The sequence below is a fragment of the Cuculus canorus genome, chromosome Z (genome assembly GCF_017976375.1).
Source record: "Cuculus canorus isolate bCucCan1 chromosome Z, bCucCan1.pri, whole genome shotgun sequence".
Classification (NCBI taxonomy): Eukaryota; Metazoa; Chordata; class Aves; order Cuculiformes; family Cuculidae; genus Cuculus; species Cuculus canorus.
In genome coordinates this window covers 65,400,775-65,427,885 of record NC_071441.1, presented here as the reverse complement: position 1 = coordinate 65,427,885, position 27,111 = coordinate 65,400,775, and the positions used below count along the sequence as shown (strand labels likewise).

The 27,111-nt window shown below is 41.7% G+C and overlaps 1 protein-coding gene across 3 annotated transcripts in view; it reads right to left on the bottom strand.

Moving 5' to 3' along the window:
- Positions 1–26,681, bottom strand: part of NADK2 (NAD kinase 2, mitochondrial) — a 35,664-nt gene extending 8,983 nt beyond the window's left edge. The window contains exons 1-8 of one of the 3 annotated variants that reach the window (XM_054054838.1): positions 26,340–26,463; positions 18,524–18,718; positions 11,623–11,711; positions 11,173–11,261; positions 10,098–10,179; positions 8,752–8,835; positions 5,623–5,759; positions 4,514–4,592 (exon numbers count right to left, since the gene is read on the bottom strand). In XM_054054838.1, coding sequence (XP_053910813.1) covers positions 4,514–4,592; positions 5,623–5,759; positions 8,752–8,835; positions 10,098–10,168 — 371 coding nt within the window. In that variant the 5' untranslated portion in view covers positions 10,169–10,179; positions 11,173–11,261; positions 11,623–11,711; positions 18,524–18,718; positions 26,340–26,463. Of the gene's footprint in view, positions 1–4,513; positions 4,593–5,622; positions 5,760–8,751; positions 8,836–10,097; positions 10,180–11,172; positions 11,262–11,622; positions 11,712–18,523; positions 18,719–26,339 lie in introns of all 3 variants that reach the window. The other 2 variants (XM_054054835.1, XM_054054836.1) reach the window with 2 other exon arrangements.
- Positions 26,682–27,111: the final 430 nt, after the last annotated feature.

Here is a 27,111-nt window from a genome sequence, read left to right as displayed (position 1 = left end):
TTTAGGCAGCTTTTCAGCAATTACTTTTTGCATTAAATTCTGCAAAAAGTACTCTTGTGCTTCATCTGGGAATGACTTTGTATACAAGCAGGGTTTGCTGGACTTAGAAATGAAGCTACAAATATATTACCTTCCTTGCATAACTGTTGAACTACCAAAAACCTGGTTTTATGTTGTGACTAGGTCTCATAAAATTACACTGGGGAACACAATGAGGTAAGGAACTCCAACATCAGTAATACCACAGCTTCAAGCTGAATTCTTCATCATTTGGGTAATAAAAAAAATCCACTGTGATTCATCAAAAGATGAGGAAAAGGGTGAAGTACTTAATGTCTTCCTTGCCTCAGTCTTTAATAGTAAGACCAGTTGTTCTCTGGGCATCCAGCCCCCTGAGCTGGAAGACAGGGACGGGGAGCAGAATGGAGTCCCCGTAATCCAAGAGGAAATGGTTAGCAATCCACTCTTCCACCTAGATACATACAATTCTATGGTGCCAGACAGGACCCACTCAAGGATAATGAAGGAATTGGAAGTGCTCACCAAACCACTTTCCATCATTTATCAACAGTCCTGGCTACTCACAGAAGTCTCAGTTAACTGGAGGTTAGCAAATGCGATGTTCATCTACAAGAAGGGGCAAAGGAGAATCTGGGGAACTACAGGCCTCTCAGCCCAACCTTGGTACTGGATAAGGTTATGGAGCAGATAATTTTGAGTGTCATTACATGAGCATGTTCAGGACAACCAGGTGCTCAGGCCTAGTCAGCATGGGTTTAGGAGAGACAGGTCCTGCCTGCGTAACCTGATCTCCTTCTAGGACAAGGTGACTAGTTCAGTGGGTGTTGTAGTTTGAGGTAAATTCAAGTCAGTTTTATGAGTAACCTGCTGTAAGTAACTTAATTCTCTGAAACCTAACTGCCTGTTTTTTGAGACAGTGTTCTCTAAAGTGATAACACAGGACATTGGTATGGAAAGAGGCCAATGCTTATACTTAACCAAGGCCATCTTCAAGCTGGCAGAAAAGGAGTTACACCTGTGAGGGGGCAAATAAGGCAGGCTACCCGAAACTGATCAACAGAGTTTTCTATCCCATACACGTCATACTTGGTATAAATTGAGAGATCACAAGGGTCTTGCTCTCTTCTGTGACAGCTGACATCTAGCGAGGACCTAGTCTGTGCAGTTGCTCCCAATCCCAGATCTGTGTGCTCCTAAATCCAGTGCCCAAGTCCAGGTCCCTCCTAGCCGTGGACCCACTCCCTCATGTCTGCTCTGCACTATTTGTGGTGACGCAGAGCTATTAAGGGGGGGGTGTGATCTCATAGATTTCTTTATATTTTATTACTTTCTAATTATTTTGATTGTTATCACTATCATTTCATGAAAGCTGTAGTTCTAGTTTCCAACCTATCTTTTTCCTCTAATTTCCCTCTTTCCTTTTCCTGGGGGGATGGGAAAGGGGAAGGATTTTGGAGGCTCAGCTACACAGTTTTAGCTGCTGAACTTGGCCAGGTAGGGCTAGACTGTAACAGCGGACAAGGGCAAAGCTGTAGATGTTGTCTACGTAGACATTAGTAAAGCCTTTGACACAGTTTCCCATAGTATTCTCCTTGAAAAACTGGCTGCTTACGGCTTGGATGTGCATAACATTCATTTGGTATAAAACCTGGCTGGACAGCCAGGCCCAAAGAGTCATGGTGAATGGAATTAAAGCCAGCTGGCAGCAGGTCACAAGTGCTGGTCTGCAGGGCTCAGCTGGGGCAATTTCTGTTTAATATCTTTACTCATTATCTGCATGAGGAGGGCAGGAGTGTTGATCTGCTTGAGGGCAGGAAGGCTTTGAAGAGGGATCTGGGCAATCTGGATCAATGGGCCAAAGCCAACTCTGTGAGGTTCACCAAGGCTCATGGTCAGGTCCTGCACTTGGGTCACAATGACCTCATGCAACAGTACAGGTTTCGGAAAGAGCAGCTCGAAAGCTGTCCTGCAGAAAAAGGTCTGGGACTGCTGGTCAACAGCTGGCTGAATATGAGCTAGCAGGATGCCCATGTGGCCAAGAAGGCCAACGGCATCCTGGTTTCTATCACAAGCAGTATAGCCAGCAGGACTAGGAAAATTATTACTCCCCCGTACTTGGTGCTGGCCTCAAATCCTATGTTCAGTTTTGGGCCCCTCAATGCAAGAAGGACATTGGGGCTGGAGTGTATCTGGACAAGGGCAGTGGAGCTGGTGAAGGGTCTGGAGCACAAGTTTTACGAGGACCGGATGAGGGAACTGGTGTTCTTTAGCCTGGAGAAAAGGAGGCTGACAGGAAACCTTATCACTCTCTCTGGATACCTGAAAAGAGGCTATAGTGAGGTGGGTGTTGGTCTCTTCTCCCAAGTAAGAAGCAACAGGACAAGAGAAAAGCGCCTAAAGTTGGACCAGGGGACCTTTAGATTGGATATCAGGAAATATACTTCACCAAAAGGGTTGTCAAGCACTGGAGCAGGTTGCCCAAGGAAGTGGCTGTCACTATCCTTGGAGGTATTTAAAAGACATGTAGATGTGGCATTTAGGGACATGGTTTAGTAGTGAACTTGGCAGTGTTGGGTTAACAGTTGGAGTCAATGATCTGGGAGGTCTTTTCCAACCAAAAGAATCCATGACTCTTCACAAACAGTTTTAGTTTTAAAACTGTCAGCAGGCTTACATTTCCCTCCAGGTCAAATCCTTCCTAAAACTCAAATATAGTAAATTGTGGTGCGCGATCATCATTCTGCACGGTATTGGTTATATACGAGGAGATTTCTACATTGGGCCCAGAGAGACCAGACAGTCTCTCTCTACAAGCTTCAGAACATCCGGGTGTATATCTATGAACTCAACTTTCATAACGCCTATATCATTCAAACAGTATGATATAGTCTTCAGGTTAGTAGGTACCCTCTTAGAAAAGCATTACATCCACTGTGTTCAACATGACCGATTTTTACCTTAGTAAAAGGAGCTTACTGAGCTGTTTTAGCTGATGAAAGTTTCAGTCTAGACCAGCTAAGAGTGAGCCTCTTGAATATTTGGTGTCAGTTTAGACTCTTAGTAACTAAGAGCATTTTGTATAGTCACTCCTGAGAAGTAGGGAAGATGAAAGATCTGTAATCAAACTAAGAACACGAGTTCACAGCTTGATTCTGTTTAAGATAATTTTTGCAAGCTAGGTATGATAGATTTTCATGTTTTCCTCAACTGCCTTGTTTTCTCAACAGACATGCAGAACAAGACCTTGGAAGAAGCAGTTAGCATAATTCTATCATAATACACAGCAGATTTGTGTATTTGAGCCTCACAGAAGATAAATAATGATGTCATACAGATTAAAGTTTTCAAAGTGTTAGGTGCTATTAACACAGAATTTATTACTAGAGATTTGTTCCTACAAGCATGGTGCTACTCAATGCTTCTCAAATATTTGGGAACCAAAGAGGACAATGTATTTGTGACACTCAAGTAGAGGACAATTATAAAGTGTTGTAAAGCAGCTTTGTGTTCCTCTATCACTGTTACGTTAAAGAAGCTTTTTAGAATCTTCACAAAATTAGGTTTGATTTAGGAGAGCAAAATTTATATCTCTTTGAGACTAATTCCTTCTGCCCATCTGAAGCTGCAGTCCAGAGCACTTATGGAATATTTATACTGTTTCCAGCAGCAATCACAGTGTCCCAGGCACTGTACAAACACAAGAACACGTTACACTCTAAAATTCAAAAAAATACACAGAATAAAGGGAAAATGGATATCATATATAAGTAAAAGTCTGGCCAAATCCTGATCAAGGATCATGTTTGAACTCCTTGTCCACAGCTCCCATCACATTCCCCACATCCTTCTAATTGTTTGGCTGGCAGAAATGCCTTGTTTTTCAGGATAGAAGGGACAGTCAAAGCTATCCTGGATAATGCAGTATTTGATTCAAACTATTTTCTTAAAACAAGGACATTTTAGCCAACAACAGTGGCTTAGAGAAGTTATTTTCCCACAATAACAAAGCTTCTGCCAAAGGAAGGCTGATACCTTCTTCATCTCTCATGACAGAGAGGCAGGGAAGCTATTTTTGTTTGGACCACAAGCTTATGAAAAGACAATTAAGAAGAGGTAAAGGGAGGAGGATGTTTAACGATGGATATTTAAGCTTTCAATACACTGTAAAGACAGTAATGAAGGCAACTGTTTACACAAAAAATACCAAGAAAGGAGTAAAACAATGAAGAGGAAAGAAAACAGCTAGGAATAATGAAAGATGAAAGAATGGCCAGACAGGAAGCTGTGAAAACACCACTGCACTTAAATTTCTGAAAATACACTTTGTAATCAGCAGCAAGGCAACCAGTGTTCTATATTCATGAAATAGGACTGAAATTTCACAGCAAAAGGATCCCATCACTGACTGTCCATCACAACATCATAAAAATAAATTGTCAACTGTCAATACAAAAAGTCAATTCTGCTTTGCTGCAGCAACAATTAAACATACCTGGATGAAAGAGATTCCCCAATGAAGACTTCATTGAGCGCTCTCACTGGTAAAAGATGAGGACCAGAAACATCAGATCCTGAAAATATTGAATATAACACTTCTGAACCACGGCTCTAAATCCCAGATTTTCATTAACATTTCACAACTCACTGGAGTACACACACTGCTGCCTGGGTTTGTATTCTAGGCCTAGTGCTCTGTTTTCTCCAAGGACTACTTTAATCTGTAGCCAGTCACTGTCCTTTACTGGAGACCACAAGTATTTGAACCAAGGTCAACAAGGCAATGACACTTATGTTTAGACATTGCTTTCCCTTAAAACTCATAGGCAACCACAATAGACTGAAGTCTTATCTTCTGTCAGTCACTCTTCCAGACTACTTAGATTCATGACAATGACTTAATGGACATTTCTGATAAAGTTCAAAGAATTAGACTTTATACCACAGCTTAATGAAAGGGGATTAACAAGCCATTCCTGTTGACTAAGGACTTCTCAGTGAGGAAGGCCACTGCTACATGCAGGTTAAGGATAGAATCATGCATTTTAATCCATCATAAAGAAACCAGTTGAAGGTGTCTGATGACCTAAGAATTACTGAGGGAGAGATTCACATTTCTAGTTTCTCATTTGCTTGCTGGCAGCCTGCAACCAGCTTTTTCAATTGTGAAGTAATCCACCCCAAATTTAGCACACGCTTAGAGTGCATGTACAGGCACATACACGCACACTTTTACTGTGGAGCAGTGAAAGCACGGTAAAATGTTCACGTGTTAACCCCGAGTGTCTACAGTAACCCAAAGAGAGAATATTTTTAAAAAGTTCAGGTATTTTTCCATCAGATTATATTATTTATAAACATTTCTAAATTAACTTTTAATGCTGAAAACTGGTTCTAGGTGTACGGTCCACAATAAACACAGTGAAACAACAGATACTCCTTTTTAAAAAACCTTAACGTAAGTGTTCAGCTAACGAGAACCATTTCTCCCTCACTCTCAGATACAGTGATTAGACTTCAAATACCTCAACTCTTACAAATCTCTATCTACTATTCCAAGTTTTCATGGCAAAATGATTATATTCTTGTCAGATTTCAACTTACTTTGATCCTGGACTCTTTCATTTATGTGAGCCCTGCTGTGCTGCTCTTGGCTTAGCTGCTGTTCATGTAAATCTACAGCAGTTGGGTTAATACCAGTTCCTTCAAGATACAGTCGGATTCTTTGCCGCCACTGCCACCTTAGAGAGGAGAAATAAGGTGGTATCAGTAGCCCAAACATTAATCACAGAATTAGATAAGATCAGAGTCATTTTTAGATAAGTTAAATATATTCAAAGCCATATTTCAAGTAGTGTTATAGCTTCCACTTTAATTTCTAAATTTAGAAAGTTAATCATACTAAAATACAAATACTTTATATTTTAACAACTTGTTACTTCATGCTTTTTGTATGTGTAAAATAAGAGGATGCTGATCAAAAGTACAAAAGTTACAAATTGCAACACATCTTTTTAGGCAAGTGATCCTAACTTATAAATTCATGACTGATGCAATGATTTTGAGAACAATAAACTCTCAGGAATTTAAATAACAATATATGCTGTATTTTTACAGTCTTTTTTTTTATATTTGTAGATGTCCAGAAAAGTAGCTCTAACCACTTTATACGCAAGGGCCATGAGTATCCTCTCATTTTAAGAATCTCTCCTAGACTAGGAACTTTAGGATGCTTGCCTAAGAGCAATGCAAATGAAGGAAGAAGAGGATATGAAAGGCAATCTTCCTTTAAGCTATTACAACATTCAAATTTTTTATTTTTTTCCTAGAGGAGGTATCAATTCATTTTTCCTATCAGAATTTAGATATTATATCAAACAAAACAGTAATAGTAGGTTTGATTATGAAAGCCAATCACAAGGGCATGTTACAAGTACATCTTTTCTCAGTTAACACTGGTGATATCCAGGTGACAGCAACCAGCTTACACATTCCCTGAAACTACAGCAAGGAAGATTTACACTTTATATAACTACATTACTAGTTTTTTCTCATTATCAGCTTTGCAGAGACTCGCATCCTCAGTATAATTATCTATCTGCCCTTAATTTCCAAGCGTGGTTTCAGATAGTTGGGCAGACAGCACTCAATCGGTATCCCATTACAGCACCTACATCCCAAAAAAGGATAGTCTAACAGTCTGTCTTTTATAAATCAATAATGTTGGTTGTTTCAAGGAACTACAACGTAAGTCCTTACACAGATTGCACTAAAGTGGCTGACACTTCAAGGATAAGGAGAAAAGACAATCGCCATTTTCCAGTCTCTGCCACCTCACCATCCTTATGCAACTGTGAGCCAACAGAAGCTCTTTCCAGACAGGTTGATCCAGTTACCTATCTACTTTAAAGTTTCTTTAGGCCCAAATAAGTCTGAGAACTGCCACGTCAAACATCCACCCAGGTCCTTGCCTAGGAATATTAGGGCCTATTATTCTGGAAAAATAGCCAGGATATCCTTTCCGTTTCATTCTGTTGAGGCTTCAGCTCCATAACAAGCAATAACAGGACTGTCAGCAACAAAAATATAACACAGTACCCAAAACAAGATTAGAACAAATAACAGAACTAGATGTCCTACGTTACCAAGGGAGGTTACCTGCATTAGCACTACAAGCTTTACCTGAGCAACTTAGCGTGACAGAGACCAAAAACCTTCTAAGCCTAAAAATGTGACTTGAAACCACCTTTTCATTTAGCAATACCTATTCAAAACCCTTCATTATTATAATCAGTCCTGATGACTGTATTCATCTCATTTTAGAACTTCTCTAAGGCACAAATACAGTTACACTTCAAGCTACTAATTAAATATGCTAAAAGTATAAACAATCCAATTGCAATGTATTTTCATGGTTTTCATGGTTCGCCATCAAAAAAGTATTCTGGAATGTTAATACACCACAGAACAATCTTCGCATTAAAATCGACAAATCACAGATGGTTCGGGTTGGGAGGGACCTTAAAGATCATCCAGTTCCAACCTTCCTGCCATGGGCAGGGACACCTGCCACTAGACCAGGCTGCTCAGGGCCCCAACCAACCCGGCTCTGAACACTTCCAGGTAGGGGTCAGCCACAACTTCCCTGCGGAACCTGCGCCAGTGTCTCACCACCCTCACTGTGAAGAATTTCTTCCTAAAGTCTACTCTAAATCTTCTCCCCTCCAACGTAAAGCCATTCCTCCCTGTCCTGTGACTACATGCCCTTGTAAAAAGTCCCTCCCCAGCTTTCCTGTAGCCCCTTCAGGTACTGGAGGGTCACTATAAGGTCTCCCTGCAGCCTTCTCTTCTCCAGGCTGAACAACCCAACTCTCTCAGCCTGTCCTCATAGCAGAGGTGCTCCAGCCCGCTGATCATCTTCACAGACCTCCTCTGGACATGTTCCAACAGTTTCACATCCTTCTTATGTTGGGGATTCCAGAACTGGACACAATACCCCAGGTGGGGGTCTCACAAGAGTGGAGCAGAGGGGCAGAATCACCTCCTTTGACCTGCTAGCAATGCTCCTCTTGATGCAACCCAGGATATGGTTGGCCTACAGCTGGGCTGCAAGTGCAGACTGCCACCTCATGTTATTAAAATTAGTAAAAAAGTCTTCCCTAGTCTGTTCTTTAGAATTTAGGTTGCTTATTTCTTAATTAAAGTGAGATTCTTCTATTTTAAGAATATCTAGCACTGGAAACATAAAGCTATTTTCAGCATAAGGAAAAGCTTTGCCTTACATAATCTGCTGACAAAACTTAAGCCACTCTACTGTAATCACCAAAATTCCAGATGCAACACACTGACCAATTCCTAATTATATAGGCTTCATTAGCTTCCTTTACTATGGCCCATTACTGTATTACATATGATTTCAAGTGTTAAAATATGTAAACCAATACTTTGCAATAATGCAATTCCTCATTTATAAATTTGCTAAGTCAGAAATTCATTATTGAAGGTCATAATAGAAGTCTTCTCGCTGGATCTGGCAGTTAATTTTTATCCTTTGTATTGCCATCTCACTCTTGACTACAAACCCATTTTTCAGCACATTTAACATCTACACAGAATTCACAGTTTGAGGCATTAAGATTTTACTAGCCATCATCTTCTCCTTAAGAACTGCACATCATGAAGTATTTTCCAATCCTAATAAGTTTTGGAAAAGCAAAGATCAGTGAATCCTACCTGAACTCACCACGATAAAGCTTCTGTAGTGCTTCAGGAAATGAGTGTGTATATCTCACAGGCAAGCATAAGTGACCCTCTGATCTGGAAGCAAAAAAGAGCTATGAAAATGACAGTAAGTTATTAAGATTCGGTATCTTTAAAACCAAACCAAAAGTCTCTAAAGCAAAGCTAGATTTTGACCTTTATGAAGCTATACTATTCCTACATAATAGCACTTCGGCAACAACTGGACTCTGTCAGCCCCTGGGGTGTATCTGTGTGAGACATAGGATCCTTCTCCCACATTTACCCTAAAAACTGGCTGTTCAGCTAGTAAGCCTGCAAGAATATGTAGGTACTAATATAGCTCTCATAGTACTAGTCACCATAGTACTAGGCAAGGAATTCAAGATTAATAAACCTTGCAAATTATAAAGAAAATTTAAACACAAGTTAGTGATTGATATGAGACAGGTAAGCAACATGCCTAAGATCAAAAGAATCTCATGCCAAAGCCAGAAGACTAAACCCTGCTCCCCTTTCATGAGCGATATTTGATAACTTGAAGGCACTTGTTATTTGAATCCTGTTATTCAGGCTTGATACTGTAAAATATTCACAGCAACTTCCAAAAGTTTTAGAAGAGTATGGTATGGAAGAAATTAAAACTTTTTGGCCACCGCTTTCCTATCTACTAAGATTAAATTAATATCAAAAGCAGAAATCTAAATCTGGAAACCCGAGGAGACACAGCCTTGGTGAATTCTGAGTTTTACTTGCCACCCATTTGAAGGTTACACCAACCAGGCAGTGCTAAAACATTGCTTCCACCTGCCCAAATCAATCTCATGGATAGGTGGATGCAACTTGTGTACAGTTTATAATAGGACAACTAAATGCCATTGACAGGCCAAAGTGACTGCGTCCTCTGAGGTATGACATGGTTTACATGAAAAAACCAGAACAAACTTCTTCATCTGAGTCCCTATCAGCTATCCAACAGGATTTCCTTTCTTCATAAAGAAAGGTTCTCCTGTGCTCAGGCACCATCACAATGTTATAATTGCTTTTGTCATGATCCTTTCCCAGCCTCTGTTCTACACTGCCATCTCTAGCCTCAAAATTCTGCTTAATAACACAGGTTAACTAGCTCCTATTCTCTGTTACAGCAGTGTGTGAAAACTGCTGCAGCAGTTTAACACAATCATTTTCTAATAAAACACTAAGTTCACTTGATAACTACAGTTCACTAAACCAGACATTTACACTGTCAAATGCCACAGGCATGCCTCATACATCATGGAAACAAATGCATATTATGCCTGATATTAAATAAAGCATTGCTTTCCCAAATGTGTTTTTACCTTTCAGGATCAGTATTTACTCCAATAACTGGTTTAAATTTATCAAACACTTTACTGGCTGCCAACAACATTGTACCATCACCTACAGAAAAAGCAAACCAAAAGTTAGTTTCACTCCACACTCTGGTATCCCAAATAAAATAGTCTCACAGCATTACCACTATCTGCTTTTGTACAACCACTCATTGGGTAAGCTGCACAAAACAAAAAAGGGATCACAAAACCACTGACACCTTTCAAAGAGGAGTAATGACAACTGAATTCAAGATGACCAGTGTGGCTGGAAAAAGTACTTCTTATCTGACAGCTGTATGTGCCCAGACAACTGAACTTAACAGAAGCAAGTATAGAAAGAGATCTATAACCTGAATCAGTCTTTGCACCAAAATATAAGCTCTAAAAACACCTGACAAAGTATCACTTCCCAGCTGCTTGCCTCTGAACCATAAGAGTTGTTGCCACAGTCAAATTGATGTATTAATGTCCAGCTTAGAGAGGTTCTTTGAAAGCCATGGGAGTATATTAGGATGTTTCGCGAATATAAACATCCCTTTCTACTCATTCTGCATGCTAACCAGTAGCTAGGGATAAAGTGGACCAGTGGGGAAGAGAGAAAGGCAGCACAGTGGTCAAGTCTAACTGCCATAGGTGACTGAACATTATGTGAGATCACAGCATCCTGCAGTACTGAGTGAGTTGCTGCAATCCAATGTTAAAAAGAAACAATCAAGTTATTTGCTTTATCAGTTCATACTTACTCTCAATCATATGAGAGTAAGCATTTTATCCTCTTCTAGTTGAAAAATATAGCAAAATCCACAGTTTATACTGTTTTACACAAGATAATACTAAACTTTTCGAAAGTGGCCATGCACTGGGATTCATATCCTGGAACTACAATTTTAGATAGTAGAGACAATACTCACAATCGCTGCATTTTGTCATATTTTCTGACAATTAGGCAACTTGTTTTCAAAATGTAAATACCTACAGACACTACACGCACTGAAATATTTTGGAAAATGCATCTATGATAACACACTGAAACAAATACTTCCCTTCAAAGAAGTCGTACCTCCTGCTGATATAATAGCATCTGCCCATCGAACTGTCTCTTCATTGTATTCTCGACGTTTAACAAGACGAACTTCTATCCCCTCATTCCTACAAAGTGCAGAAAAAGCTTGAATGTGTCCTATATTGTTCCTTGTCACATCCTTCTGAAAAACTGATATGTAATTAAGGACTAACTACAGTGGCATTTGGCTTGTAAGCATTTCACACCCACACAAATCCTTTACGTATTTTTTAATTTGTTTTCAAGATGATAACGCTGTGCATTACTTAACTAAAACGAGCTACTTCACATCACAACTGTTTTAGGAATGACTGTTCCTCTGCATCACCCTCTTTTCAGTATTTCTACTTTATTACAGCTTGCAACACAAAGCTTCCTTTCATTGTTTTTCACAATCCATAGATATTTGCACTGTGTCTGAAACTCTCAACACCCATATAGTCTTACCGTAAACTGTCAACAATGTGTTCCACATTTTTAGTATGAATGCGGTGCCGCTCCAGAAGACCTGCATAGTTAGATCCCTTCAACGCAAGCTGTAAGACAAATTGATTTTGCATATGTTAATCACTACAGTAAGTGCTCTTGAGTAATGCAAACAGAAGCTGTAAAAAAGCAGGTGTTATCTCAGCAGAGACATGCTTTTATAAGCATCTCATCAGTTACACCTCTATATATACAAGCCAGTTTACATCCACTAGTTCATTAAATGAGTTACTTGGACACAGCAGCCAAGAACAACAGACCTTTTGAGGACTTTACAGAAATATGCAAGCAAGCACGCTACACTGATTTCTATGCCACTTCAGACACTTCTCTTTCCCTGAATCTGCTAAGTAATTTAAACTCTACGTAAGTCTATATAAAATAGTTATACTAACCATGCTCCTACTATGTGCTAAAAGCACACAGACAAAGCTCGCTAACTATCTACAGAGTTATAAACATTTTACTATATTAGACAACAGAAAAAGCAACAGGAATGATAATTCAGTAAATACGAGTCATTGAAATACCTAGAACATTAACCTTCAAATTGTAGTTGAGCTAAAATGGAAGCTTGCCAAGTGGTGGCAAAGGTGACATTTCTTCTGCGTCAAAAAAAGCTTAAAGACAATCTACCTACTACTTTTGATACTGTCCCTTGGATTATAGACCAGGCTTTTCAATTGAACTCATATCAATAACAAGAAAAACAATATTTAGCAGTTGCAGTCTAACATCATTCTTCTTAGAAGACGGAGAATTTAAATACTTAATCTTGATATATTCATTAAACCACAGAAGCGTTTTGCAGTTCATGCAGATAAGACTCTTATGAGCAGGCAGGCAAGACTACTGGCTGAAGATTAAATTTTTTTGCAACAGGTTTCTGTGTGAGTAATTCAGTCATGATCTGTATTCACCTCACTCTTCACCTCACTTTAGCACGCTCATCTGGGGCTGCTACTGACAAACAGAAGTCTTCATGGAGATTAAGCAAGTAGGAGAAAGAGGGTGAAAAGGACATTAAGCAGAAGGAGTTTATAAATGCACTCATAACTAAAGAGATCCTGCTTTGAGCAGCTGGCTAGACTAGATGACCTCCTGAGGCTTCTTGTAGCCTTCAATTATGCTGCCACTCCTTCCTTTTGCCCAATGAGTTAAAATCAATTTACCAGCTCAGTAACAGAATTTTGCCTAACATTTGTCTAGAGAAATTAATCTGTGCCAGAAGGTTTGTACAAGCACTTCCAGCAATTTATTCAACTGGCTTTACTCAAAGTTACACATCCTTCCAAAACAAAGCGTTGCCAGACTGCCATGCCCAATCCGATTTCTATAAAGAATCCCACACCATAGAACTCCACACCTGAGAGGACTGGCATGATATGGAAATTACAGTTAACTGCAACCCAGTACCCAACAAAAGCAATGTTTCTTCATTTGACACCACTGATGTCAAGAAATCCAACCATGAGGTAAGCGCAAGGAAAGACTCAATGCTGAAACTGCAGAAAAGAATGGAATTGGTGACTCTAGAACTCCATTGCTGTCCTACTCAAACTGTTTACAATCAGCGATTAGCCTGCAGGAACAAAACCTTTAAGTGGTTTTACAGCTGTGATAAGGAAACCACCTCCAAAAGAGGAGCTCCTAGACTTTGCCTGTAAGCCACAAACAGCACTACAAGCAGACAGCGGGAAAGACTGCCAGCTGTGCTTGGTCACATACAGATAAGCATGTGGTGATGAGAGAACAGCTAGACAAAGCCTTCAGGTCAACTTTACAAACCTTGTTAGTACTAGTGTACTGGGGTATGGGGTGTTATTTCCCATTAATTGCCTCACACATTAAACCCTCCGTTTCTACTCTCCAGATACAATGCATGCACACTCCAGCACACTTTTCTCCTCCAGAGCCCATGGTGCTGCATTGGGAACCTGAACAGTGCCACTGCACTGCTGGGGGGGAGTGAAAGAGTTTGCACAGCTACGGCCAGTTACAGAGCTGCGTGCTGCCGGGTCTCCCGTCAGCCTCTCATGATTCATTTGGAGAAAAAAGGAGAAAGCGGAAAGAAGAAAAGAAGACATTATTTGCTTCCCACAGACAGCATCTGTTGCTGAGCACCCCAGGTTTAATTTGCTAGAAGAGGCATTTTCAATTGCACATTTGAAGCACAAATTGATCATGCTTTACCACCAGAAAGAGCAAGAAATCTACAGCAAATAACCTCAAAACAAAATCAACTCTGTTACTAAAATCAGGGCTTTCACGCATCCTCTAGAAATATCTGCTATGAACAAAACACGAGCACCTGACAAGCTGCTGCCGCAGCACACATTTTTCAGGCTGTTATTTCCATAGGCTGTTACTTCCACACACAACAGAAACACCATCGTGTAATTTTATGTACTTCATTTATTAGGCTCATTCGTCAGCATGCTGTCTTTCAACTTGGCCAAGAGAGCTTTTATGTCAGAACAATGACAGTGTAACGCATCTCCTAAGACCATTTGCCGGCTTTTGAGTCACCAACATCAGTGGCAAGTGTACAGGTAACCTTTCACTGGCATTACTAGCAAGGAGACGTATAGGCAGTGTCATGCTGTAGAGTCTGTTCTGCAACTTACATTTGCCTTAGGCGTATTATATTACCTCATCAACAGCTTCACAAGGCAGAGGAGCATGATCAGCAAATAAGCTGCCAGTATCCTGATGACTGGCTGAACAATATCCATGGATACTTCTACTCTTGCACTAAGAGCAGCATTGCAGGACAGGTATCTAATGGGTAGACACCTCCTCTTTGACTTTAGCTCTTAAACAAGGAAGCAGTTATCAGTAAGCAACAAGATAAATGAAAAGTTAAGGTCTGGAGTTTAAATGGCTAAGCTACATCTATAGAGTTAATGAATCGTCCTAATTTGCAAAAGGCTCCAGAGATTAAAAGTCTACTCATCTCCAGCCTCATCCTGTTAGCTCAGAAATAAATAACTCACAATTTCATTCACCTCAGAACTCACAAAGGGACAGCCTGCCTCAGCCTAACCACAGTCAAGTATATGCAAGAGGAATGCTAATCATCAGCTGTTTCTTATGTAACTGCTCCAAAGTACCAGCAAGTTTATGTGGCCAGAGACCACAGACTCAGAGTGGCTGAGGTGGAAAACACCGCTGGAGGTCATGTGGTCCAACCCCCCTGCTCAAGCAGGGCCATCTGGAGCCACATATCCAGGACCACGTCCAGTGGCTTTAGAAAATCTTCACAGATGGACCACCTCTCTGGGCAACCTGTCTGTGTTCAGCCATCCTGACAGTGAAAGAGTGTCTCCCAAAGTTCAGACAGACCCTCCCACGATTCAGTTTGTGCCCGCTGCCTCTGGGTTCCTGCATCATACCCAGGACCTGAAAGCCATACTAAAACTATTGAAAATGCTGCTGCTTAAAAGAACTACACAAAGTTTGATAAAGAATAAGACAAACTGAGACCATCACTCCCTTTTTATTTTAAAAAGGCTGAAGGCAAAGATCAAGCATCATTGCTATGTGCACGATTAACTCGCCAAAGAGCCTGCAAGGAACATGTGATGTACAGAAAAACCCAGGGTGCAGCTCCTGAGCCCTGCAGCCCAGCTCCTGGGCCCACTGATAGAACAGGCCCATGAACCCACCCCAGGCTTGGGTCTTACCAACCAATCCCTCGAAAAGGCCCATAGATTTTAGCTTCTGCATGAAGGCAACTTGTAAATTCTTCTTCCCTCAGAAGAAGCTTCGATTTATAGTTGTCCTTCCAAAAGGAAGGAGTTTGACAAGGCTATTCATCACTTTCAACATCAGACCAAGTCTGAAGCAGCTATCTTCATACCAACTACTGACATCCTTGGTTAAAATGTCAAAAAACAATTATTATGACAGACTCATGTTGAGTTTACTTGGTATTTCAAGCTGCACGGAGCAGCAATTTGATCTGAGTATAAAGGTTACCTGAATCAAAATAGAGTTACACCAAACACCTGATAAATTTTATGTAAGTAACTCTGTAAGGTAGTTTATCCAGGTTTTCTTTTTTAAAATCCTCATGAAGACTTAAACGAAGTGAAACAGAGCTGTGATGTTTTACAGGAAAATTCTCATGCAGAGTAATCCTTATACTTAATTTTACCATTCCTCTTTTTATGAAAAGTCACTACTTTCCATGGAATAAGTGGCTACGTTTAGCCAAGGACACTGATCAAAACCTCACAAAATTAAAAAAACCCTGAACTAAGTGTCATGAGGTAGCAGTTAGTATATACTCCTGCCAAATTTACCCATATTAACACAGAAAACCTAAAAAATTACCAAGAACATTAAGAAGCCTGCCAGTGCAGTACAAGGAGCATCCTGCAAAATACAAAACGTTTAAACTTAGCAAAATCCTTCCAGAAATTGCCAGACTGCAGACTGACTTTCTAGACATGGGCTAGAATATGAAAATGGTGTTCCTACAGAGCTCAGAATCTTCAAACAGGAGAACACTTGGCATTTCTGGGTGCTGAAGTTGTAAAAGCCTACATCAGGGGCCACATGCAGGTCTGGAGGCTTGCATTGCAAGTTAAGTAATCTCTTCAGCTGTTATCTGGAAAGATCAACAAAAGAAAAGGAAACTGAAAAGTAATGATAAATACAAGTTATCATCTATAGGTCTGTAAACACACAGGAAACAGTTTCCAGAGTCCTACTGGCTGAGGCTCCTGGAACAGGAAAATATAAGTGTAGAATGCAGTGTAGGTATCGCATCGGAGCACAAGGGTAGTCAGCTACAGGTGGCATTAGCAGCAGTACCCAAAAGCAGCAGTATTCATGGAGAGTGGGAAGAAACAAGTACAACTCTAGGCCTATCGACTTCAACACAAGCGAGAATGTAAAATAAAATGTATGAACATATACACGAGAGTTATTCTAGCTACAAGTACACTAGCATATGAAAACAGGGACAAACTGGCCCAAAACACATTCAGGCATACCTTCAGCAATGTTCTTAAACCTCACAAAAAAGACTGAACACAAAACAGGTTTCCAGAAGAGCTTGCACTGGAAAACACATTCAGGCAAGCAGAACATGCTCTACAATAAAGTTATTTTTCCTTATGAGCCTGAAAGAGAAGAAGTCTAGACCAAATGCCTAAAAAAGCTCTGTGTCTTCTGGCCTGATCCTTTTTTAACTAAAGGACAATTTTTCACGGAGCAACTTTAACGGCCATTTACGCAAGAGATTTGTGTGACTGCCTTCCTTCTGGAGCCTTAGCTCTCACCTCTAGCAAGTCTCGGTGAGTCTGCCACCCTCGAATAATGCTGGCCCTCTGGGAACAACATTGCACAAGAAGGACGTGGCTTGTAGCTATAAATATAGAAGCTACAAGAAGCCAAGCAACATCTGAATACCCACTGTTGTCTACATATGTAGATTACGATCCTTCATCTAGATGATGGGAAAAAGAAATGTCATAGCCAGGTCTCACTTACATTGCTAACCTAAAAATTGTAATAAAAGTGTTCTCTCAAAACAGTGATATGTCATCCAGAGTGAAACTGTGAAGTTAGCACCTTCTACCTCTCATCCCAGTGCACTTAAGATTAACAGGAACTTTTTTAGATATATTTTGGCTATGTATAAAATATATATTCATATTCTCATTACTAGGCTTATCCTGAATTTACAGCACTAACTTCCACGCTGCCTTAAAGTGCCATGGCACGACGGTGGATCTGGTGGCTTGGTGTACCAATCAGTTATTTCATGGCTGTTGCTCATTCAGGAGTTAAACTAAACATCTGACTGATATTACAAAAAAAAATAAAGCACACCTCTAGAAACAATTGCTCACACAAATTTCCACGATGAACTTGTCAACACACACATCAGAATGAAAACATGAACAGATCACTGCTTTCCAGTCTACCCAGAAATACCAAAGTCAAAGACTGGAAATCTACAGCTGTATGTCAGTAATTTTCCTGTTAACACTAGTGTAGACACTGAATCTTCGGATTTCTTAGAAGCTCCAATCACATATGAAGCTATCCTGTTTGTACTGTAAAAATAATTTTTATACAAATAAGGGGATTAAAGCATGATTCGGCTTCTTAATCTTAAGACAATAAAACCCAGAATACAAAAAAGAAAAATAAACCGAGCAGCTAACCATGGCAGAACCTGCCCAGTAGAAAACTGCACCTTGGAGAAACATTTCAAGTGTTCCACAGAAAAGGGTCTGCTAGAAACACAGCCACAGCAACCTTGAACCACAGCCCTGAAACTTCACTTTTTTTTCCAGCACCAGCTGGAACTGATACAGGAGATTAATTTGGTGGCTGTATAGAACAGATGTCGATTTCTGGATATGACACCAACTTTCATAGTAAGTATGAGACAACACACCCACCCTCAATTTCTTCTAACTAGAGAACTGTCGAGGAAAGTACCATTTGAGCTTTGTTGGCTCTATTTATACCAGTGACAGAAAACGTGCAGATGACACCAAGCTCAGTTATGTGGTTGATACTCAAGAGGGACAGGATGCCAGAGGGACTTTGACAAACTTGAGAAGTGGGCCCATGCAAACATCATGAGTTTAACATGGCCAGATACAAGGTCCTGCACCAGGGTCAAGACAAATCCCAGTATCAACACAGGCTGGGGGACGAAGGGATTGCCAGCAGCTCTGAGGAGGTGCTCTTGGAGGTAATGGTTGATGAGAAGCTGGAAATGGGCCAGTAATGTGCACTTGCAGTCCATAAAGGCAACCATATCCTGGGCTGCACCTAAAGAAGCATGGCCAGCAAGGTGATTCTCTCCCTCTACCCAACTTTGGCAAGTCCCTACCTGGAGTACTGCATCCAGCTCTGGGGTTCCCAGCACAAGACAGACACTGTTCTGCTCAAGCAGGTCCAAAGAAGGGCCACGAAGATGATCAGAGAGCTGGAGTTCCTCCTCTGTGAGTGAGTTGGTGTTGCTCAGCCTGGAGAAGAGAAGGCTCTGGGGAGACCTTAGAGCAGCCTTTCAGTACTTAAAGGGGGCCTATAGGAAAGATGGAGAAGAGCTCTTTATCAGGCAGCGTAGTTTCAAGATGAAAGAGGCTAGATATAAATAAGATGTTAGGAAGAAATTTTGTAGTGTGAGGGTTGTGGGGCACTGGATAGATGGCCAACTGTGGAGGTGTTCAAGGCCAGGCTGGATGGGGCTTTGAGCAACCTGATCTAGTGGAAGATGGCCCTGCCTATGACAGAAGGGTTGGAACCAGATGGTCTTTAATATCCCTTCCAATCCAAACCATTCTGACTTTGCCTTCCCACAAGCTGCTTGTCTTAAAACTTCTCAAGCTTCCTAAAAGGGCAAGTGTCTTCTGCCACTTGCTTTTGCACTAGACGTACTAAGTGCGTCAAGTGAGGTCTCATATGGTTTTGCTTGAGAAAAAAAGTGCTCTGGTATAGTCACCACATTTGGGTGGGGAGGGGGGTAAAACCAGTCAAATCAAACTCTTTATCGAAAAATTTCAGGCCCATTGAACTCATACTTTGTTTAATAAGCTTCTGGCTCAGCCTTTTTAAAATAACAACAGGTTTCAGGAGAATCACGTTTATGGTACATAGTGAATTAACACATTTTGGAACATTCAGCTCTTTCCAGGACCTGCAGTCCAAGTAAGGGCCCGAGAACCAGTTTCACTGAACAACTGCAGTTTCTGGCCAAACTTGAAATGCTTTGGTTTCAGATAATTCCGCAGTTAAAAATGCCATCCATAAACTCAATGCATTGTTTACAGGCAGGATTTAATAATGAGCACTTGCCTTATCTAAAGTAGCAGAGAACAATGCAGCTTCCCCAAACAGTCCTGATGAGAATCAGCATTACCTAGGTTCAGTTTTAAGTTCTCTATAAAGATTTAAACATGAATCACGCCTTCAGTTACAAACTACTCTCGAGTTGCAAGCTGCAGACGTTAAGTCCGGTTCCCCCGTCCCTACCGAGTCTGGGTTATTATACAGCCCACTATTATACAGCCATTATACAGCCCATATAATGTTATTACACAGCCCATTAATTGCTTGCTTAAAAAAATGAGGTAGGTTACACTATGCAGTAGGTCAGCACCTACCACCAAAGGCAGTGGGCTGGTCCTACCTGACCAGCACTCACTGTTGACTGATGTGCTAACCAGCTGTTGATTGCCCAGAATTGCTCCCATGATTGTTCCTGGCCACTTCCTAGCTTTCTTCCAGGTTGCTACATCACCCATTGTGCTGTAGAAGCCCATCGGGCTGCTTGAGCTGGCGTATTTTTTTGCTTATACTTTCCCCACTGTTTCCCTCAGCAACTTAGATCCCTCACTGCCATTACATAGTCATGCCAGTCTTCCAAATGCTACCTTTGGATCTGCTATAAAGAAGTGATTATTAAGTGTTTTGCATATTGTAGCATTTTGTATGCCACTATTTCTGTAGTAGCTGACTTCGATAATTTCTTCACTTGGTAAGCAAAACTCGTAACATGATGCTCCTTGAGGCTTCACAGAAATGCCGCTTTAGGGAAAGACCTATACATATCCATACATAAACATATACATCGATACATATCTATACATAAACAAAAGGAAAAATGCCATCAACTGTTCTCTAATTCTTATCTACCACATTAAATTGTTATCATCACTTTAACTGAAGAACACACATAGTGGTTTTAATTCAAAGGCTAATGAAGAGAAAACTATTATGTTAACTATAAACAGAGCAGTAACTAATTTCTGCACTACTGGGTTTCCAGAAAGCTGGTTCAGTCCCGGCAATTCAGTCATTCAGTTCTCATTAGTTCAGCAGTATGCCAACATCATGTCATAAATTACAACTAGATAAATACTTAATATCAAAATCACTTCCAAAAACCAGCTTTTTTCAGCCATATAATGCTTGGTGAGGCAGCCCATGAAGTTGAACTTGGGTACACTGAATTGCCCTACTTTTTCATCTATTTGTGTTATATCACTGTAGTACTTGAATAGTGTGCTGGAAAAGACAAATGCTATGGAAAAATTAATTACTACATCTCACAAATAATATTATCCCCATAATTTTCCAGACTCCTTCTACGGCATAATGACAACCTAGAAGGAACTTTTTAATAAAGCAAATGCAACTGAAATTACTTAAAACTAAGGCAAGTATATCAGATTTCAAAGCTAGAGATAAACAAATGTACACTGTGGTTGTGTAACTTCAAAAACATTTACACCATCTCAATTTCCAGCAAAATAACAAAAAAATTATTTCTGAAAAAAGCCTTTAATTGCATACAACCTCAGTGTAGTATAACCCATGTCCTGAATTACACATACTTCAAATTCAGTAGACTGAGATGATAATTCTTTCCCCTTCTTTCAGGGTGAGGTAGAGTCAACTACAGTCCTACTGCTTTTTAAACACTTTATGAACACTTTATGTTCTCCCTAGGAGAACATCTACTGAAATAATTCACATCACAAAATAATCAGAGATGGGTAGTCTGAATTCACCAGAAAGATTAAAAGCTTAATGAAGTACCCCCTCATTCATTAAATAAGTTTCTATGTAAAGGTACTACCTTCAAACATACCACTGCATATGTGAATTCACAAAAAAACACAGGGTAGCACTTTTCAGAACACCTCAATTTTTTTAAAAGAAAAAAATTAAAACAATTTAAAGACTCTCCTGAATTATTTTATTTCATTTTAAAAACAGAACTCAGCTGAAATTGTAAGTCTGTGTACTACTTTTTCCTTCTACTACCTTCTTTGCATCTACAAAAATGCTAGTGCATCTGTGAAAGTGCTAGAAATCTAAGAATGAAATACCTGGCTAGTTTCCAAAAGCCTGCCTTGGGGCAGTGCTGTGAAATTCACAAACCTGAAACACTAGTACTTGGGAAAGGCAATACCAAAGTGATACTAAAAATGTCTCTTTCACCACTTAAATTATGTAATGAATTTTTTTCTGTAATTAAAGAAAAGATCAAGTTATAGGCAAAACAGTGTTCTTTCCACCACGAGCATATTCTCTAAGAAACAAGAAAACTTCAATGTGCAGATTAGTAACACCTGGTGCTGTAAGCATCTAGCCTAGGACAGGGGAGCAGTATCTTACACACACAACCCCACCACCCTCCACGGTTCTGTGGGGTTTGTTTTGGTACACAAGAACATAAAAGCTCCAACTGACCCTTTACTACCTACTGGGAGACACTCTTTCCTTCCTTCCTGACCAGCCCTGCTCAGTATGCTGCTAGAGCACGATGCTGAATAGGTGTTCACATTGTGCCTCTTTCAGGGAAGGCATTATGCTGCTAATGGCTTACCTTTTATCTACAGATACCTGTTTTCAAGAAAGCTATAGGAACTTCATTCACATTTCTGACATAACAAACCGTGCATATTTATTGCAGTGGTCCAAAAGAACTAAAACTCATTCCAAACGTCGTACTCCTTGCTCTCCCTCACTGCTTCAAATAAAGACACAGAAACCAGACACAAGAGAGTATCAGCTGTGGTCCACACTGAATAGTTTTCCTTCAATTAAGACCAAAACAAATATAACTTTTCATCTGACAAGATATTTTCCAGGATAACTAAAACTGCACATGAAGTGTGTTTGAATGGCCAAATTGTTGATCTTCTTTAAATACCTTCCAGCAGTGAGAAGTTGGCAGCCGCATCTCAATTGCATTTTCAAACAAAAACCCAGGGAAACTCAGGAAATTAGCTTTATCTACTACAGGGATATTCAGTTCCCTTAGTTTACATAAGAACAGCAGCAATGTTTGCTCTGCTAAAAGTGAAATAAAAAGTCAGGACATATATCAGGATTAGTTGACCGGATCATACATTTTTGTAACCAGCCATATTTAGATGCCAATCCCAATAACTAGGTCAGAGGAAATTCATTTGCTGTCAGTTGTGGTAAGCAAACGTTTGTAAGGAACTTAGGAAAATGATTATTATTTTTAACTTCATGCTGGTAACAGCAAATGTTAGAAATCCAATAGTCTCTTTAAAATTCATGAAGGCAAAAAAAGTATTCATTGTGTGATTCGATGCACAGAATTTGCAGATGCAATGGTACTTTTTTTTTTTTTTAAAGTGCTGGGTCATTTGGGGGCATTTTTCTTTCCTAGTATTAGAAATCTCATTTTTATAGGTCTTTAATCTCCCTTCTGAACTAAAGACTCTGAAAACCTCCTCCACACAACAGCATTCAGTGAACTTAACTATGATTTTCAGAATAGTTCAGAATTAGAATACTGCTTATGACAGCCAGGTATGTTTAAGTACATTTATAAACAGATTTAACAGTAATTTAAAAGTGTCTAAGTATCTGTCACAAGATCAGTAAAAACAGCCACCTGCAGCAAGCATTCATGACATGTACAGAGGGGTGCAATGAAAGAATTAGTCTTTCACAGATCTACCAAACACTCCTCAAGAGTCTCTGCTCTTGCTCTCCATCTCTCCCTGATCTCTCTCTTCTGTTGCACTGACTGCTCCTTCACCTCTCCCATTTCTGTTTGCACAGAGAAAGAATTCATGAATCAAGACCTCGCAGCTTTGACTTTGCACATGTAATAGTTTTCATACCGCACAACTCGCTTAGGGTGTCCAAAAGGAAGGCCACAGGACTATTTACGCCACAGCTGCTCAGGGCCTCTACTACCTATCAGAAGTGTCAACCAGCCAGCCAGGTTTGACACAGAGATATTCTGCTTTGTGGAGTACACTGACTTATAGAGTATATCATTTATATGATAAATGCTGTCATTTGTATCATATTTTAATATCTATTGCTGTATGCCAATGATTCACCCTCAGCCCCCTTCCTTTAATATGGAACAAATCCCATTTAACAAGGATGTGTGCCCAAGGTACACATGCACTGTCACGTTCGCACTAGACTTCCTGCATTTTCCACTGTAATAAACACACCCATGGGAACAGCAGAGTTCAGGTCTACTCTCCTGTCTCGGTGACAGGGCACAACTGCTTAGGTCCACAGTGATCATTATTTGCACTACACCAAAATCTGCAGTGTCCAATTAGAGACATCAGTTATCTTCTAGGAACTTGCAAACATCAATTCTGCCCACAATTGGTAGGAAAACAAGCCCAGGTAGGGCCTCTCAAATCTAAGCCTCCAACACTGCCTTAAAAAATATTTTCTGTATTTCAGTACCTGGGCACCTGAAGATCCATGACTGACAACAGCAACTCTGTGCTCCTCCACTGGCACGCTCACACCACAATGATGCCACACAACAAGCCAGCTCCAGGGGCTTGAGCCCCAGAAATGTAACACAATTACCACCACAGCCCTGTCTGGGTTAGCTAAGAGCTTACAGCATTATGTGAGGGAAATTTCTGCCTTGCGCTTTCACTTTTACTCTTTGCCACCACCCCAACATGAGGTTTCTATGTTGGGAGCCTCAACTCCCATCCTGCCCACCGTGGGGCCATTCCGTGTGACTGCACTTCCATATCAGATTCAATTCACAGACTTTGGGAAGAACCAAGCATCACCCTGGGTAGCAGCAGCACGGACTTGCTGCACGTCCAAGGGCAGCACATGGCCTCGTTTCTCAGAGACCAGCGGCCTTGGGTCCACCTTCTGATGCATCCTCAGGAAGAAGAAAGTGCAGCTAACCTCAGGAAGCAAAATGCGTCATGTTCCAAAGCTGCCCACAAAGGACAGGGCACAGATGATGAAGGACAGTTTGAAGCAACTACTCTGCTGATACCCATCTATGGCAGAGAGGGCAAGAGTGGGAAGGACACTTTGTTGCAATCATTCTGCCGAAAACTGTCCACAACAGAAAGAGTTTACTAAACCTTCACCCAACCATTAGCTCAGGCAGCTTGACAAAAAAAGACAAACAAGAGCAGAATCACTGCTGAATGTAAATATAGAAATTTTTACAGGTCAGCTAAAAAAGTCTGAGAAAGAGGCAGTAAGGACAACCCCTTCACTCTTATTTCCTATTTCAAAAATACAACTCCATAAGTGCTTTTCAATGTTGTCTTGCACTAACCTTTGTATGCCCACCCACATGCCTAGGACTTCATTTAATACCGCTATACCCGTAGTAAGGCTCTGTATACCTGATGACAATTCTGTTGCTGCAATCCCTCACACTGAGGTATTTTCAGGGGAAAGTTAAGATTTAAAAAAGCACCAGGCCTCGAACTCTAGAATTCCCCCAAATGCAGAGAATTACCTTTTATTTACACATTTATCCAAAAGGAGAAATTATAAGGTGTTTCTGCCACTACTACAACTGGACACTGTGCATTCAAGGCTATCTGTTCAAAAATGCATCTTCAGACTGAAACAGGTTATTGAGCATGCAAAACACATTCTTGCAAGAAGAGAAACTGCAGCTATCACTACATTCAGTCGAGAGCACCTTTAGGGACTGCAACACTAATGAAACTGCTTGATAACTGACTCACTGTCCCATTCATTCCTGCCTTGTACACAACAATTAGGGAAAGGTGAACAAACAGGCCATTTTGTTTTTCTTGGGTTCAGCTGCACACTAACGACAACCCAATACTATACTTAATAGCAAGAAATGCTTCTTCAAGAGAAGCTTAAACAAAGTCAGAAAAGCAATCTTTCAGCTGAGCTGTAAGACATTGCTTTTCCATAGCATACGAAAGGATGTACACAGACATCTCAGCAACAGAAACCTACATATAGGTGAGAATAAGAACACAGGCTGATGTTTCCACATTAAACTTGGTGCCATACGAAAATTTGCAAGAGAGCTCTTGTATGTAAAAATGTTTGGAAAGAAATTCCATAGGAGGTGGATGACCAACTGAAGCATGCAGAAAAATGTAAGAACTGTCTGACTACAGACACAGTACTTTTTATCCGTGCTTTACAAAGCAAGGCTATGCAACCACAGCATGTAGGAGGGACAGACCAAGAAGTTCAGCACTTCTGCAAGTATAATGTAAGCACAGCAAACGAAAAGAGATCTAAAATATTTCCAGTTATAAGAGACCAAAGACTAAACAGACCCAAACTAATGGTCTTATTCAGAGTAAAGACAACAACATAGGCTCATGACCTGGTCAGCACAGTCCATGGGCAGCCAAAGTAACTCCAGCAGACACTGTCCTTTAACCCATGGGGGGGGGAAGGAGACGGCCACAGGCTGTATGGAGGGCAGGATGGGTTCTCTGAGTTTAGTGGAGATGAAGAACAAGATACTGGCTGTACATATCAGCTGTTCAAGATACCCGATTTCCTTGGCATACCTTCATTGATGGAACAGCCACCTGTTTTTGTACGGGGTGCTTCATAAAGACCAAAGAAAAAGGCTTTTCTAAGACAGACGGATGTGAATGAGAGATCAGGCTGCTGAGCTAGAGGCGTTGTTAGCGTTGTTAGACAAAAAGAAACCTGAAGGACGAAACGAGGCAAGGACTGAGGGCAAAGGAGCAGGAGGAAACGAAAGTGAGACCTTTCCCTTCTCGGAAAGGATTTCCACAGCGCCCGCGTATTTCGGGACCCTTCGAGGACAAAGCCCGCACGGAGATGAACGGGCCGGGGGCCGTTCATCGCCCCCTCGGAGCGGGGCCAAGGCTCGGCCACTCCCGCTCGCTGCTCACCAGCTGCTTGAGGTCCTCCTCGGAGAGCCCGGCGTACCGGTACCGCTGCTGCTCGAACTCGTACCGCGTCGTCTTCACCACCACCGCCACCCGCGACGGCCGGAACCCGCCGCCCGGGCCGCCGAGGGCTCGCAGGCTGCGGCGGGCGGCGCCGAGCAGCGGCGGCGCGGCGGGAGCGCCCGGAGCCCGCGGGCAGAGCGGCAGGACCCGGCGGGCGAGGCAGAAGGAGCCGTACAGGAAGCCCCGCGCGGAGGACATGGCCCCGCGGCGCTGCCCGGCGGCTCCCGCGCTGTGCCGCCCACCCCGCGCCCGGGCCGCGCTGGCCACACATGGCCCGGCCGCGCCCCGCCCCGCCTCGCGCAGCCGCCGCCGCCGCCAATCGCGGCGCAAGGGCGGCCCCACCGCGCCCAACCCCGCGGGGGCGGGGCCGCAGAGGAGCCGCCTTCGCCAATCAGAGGAGAGCGCCGGATGGGGGGGCCCGCCCGCCTCGGGGGCGTGGCCAGAGCGGCACCACCGCCCTTCACAGAGGAGACAACTGGCGAGGCCCCGCCCACCTCAGGGGCGGAGCCAGAGTGCAGACATCCCCGCCAATCAGAGGAGAGTGGCCGCTGGGCGCCCCGCCTACTGAGAGGGCGGGGCCAGAGCGGAGCCTATTGGGAGGGGGGGTTAGCCCCGCTCTCCCCGCGCGTCCGCGGAGGGTGCGTGGGTTCCCTCGGCGGGAGCACTGCTGTCCGGCATCCTCGCTGTCCCTCTCCGCCCGCAGGTGGTGAAC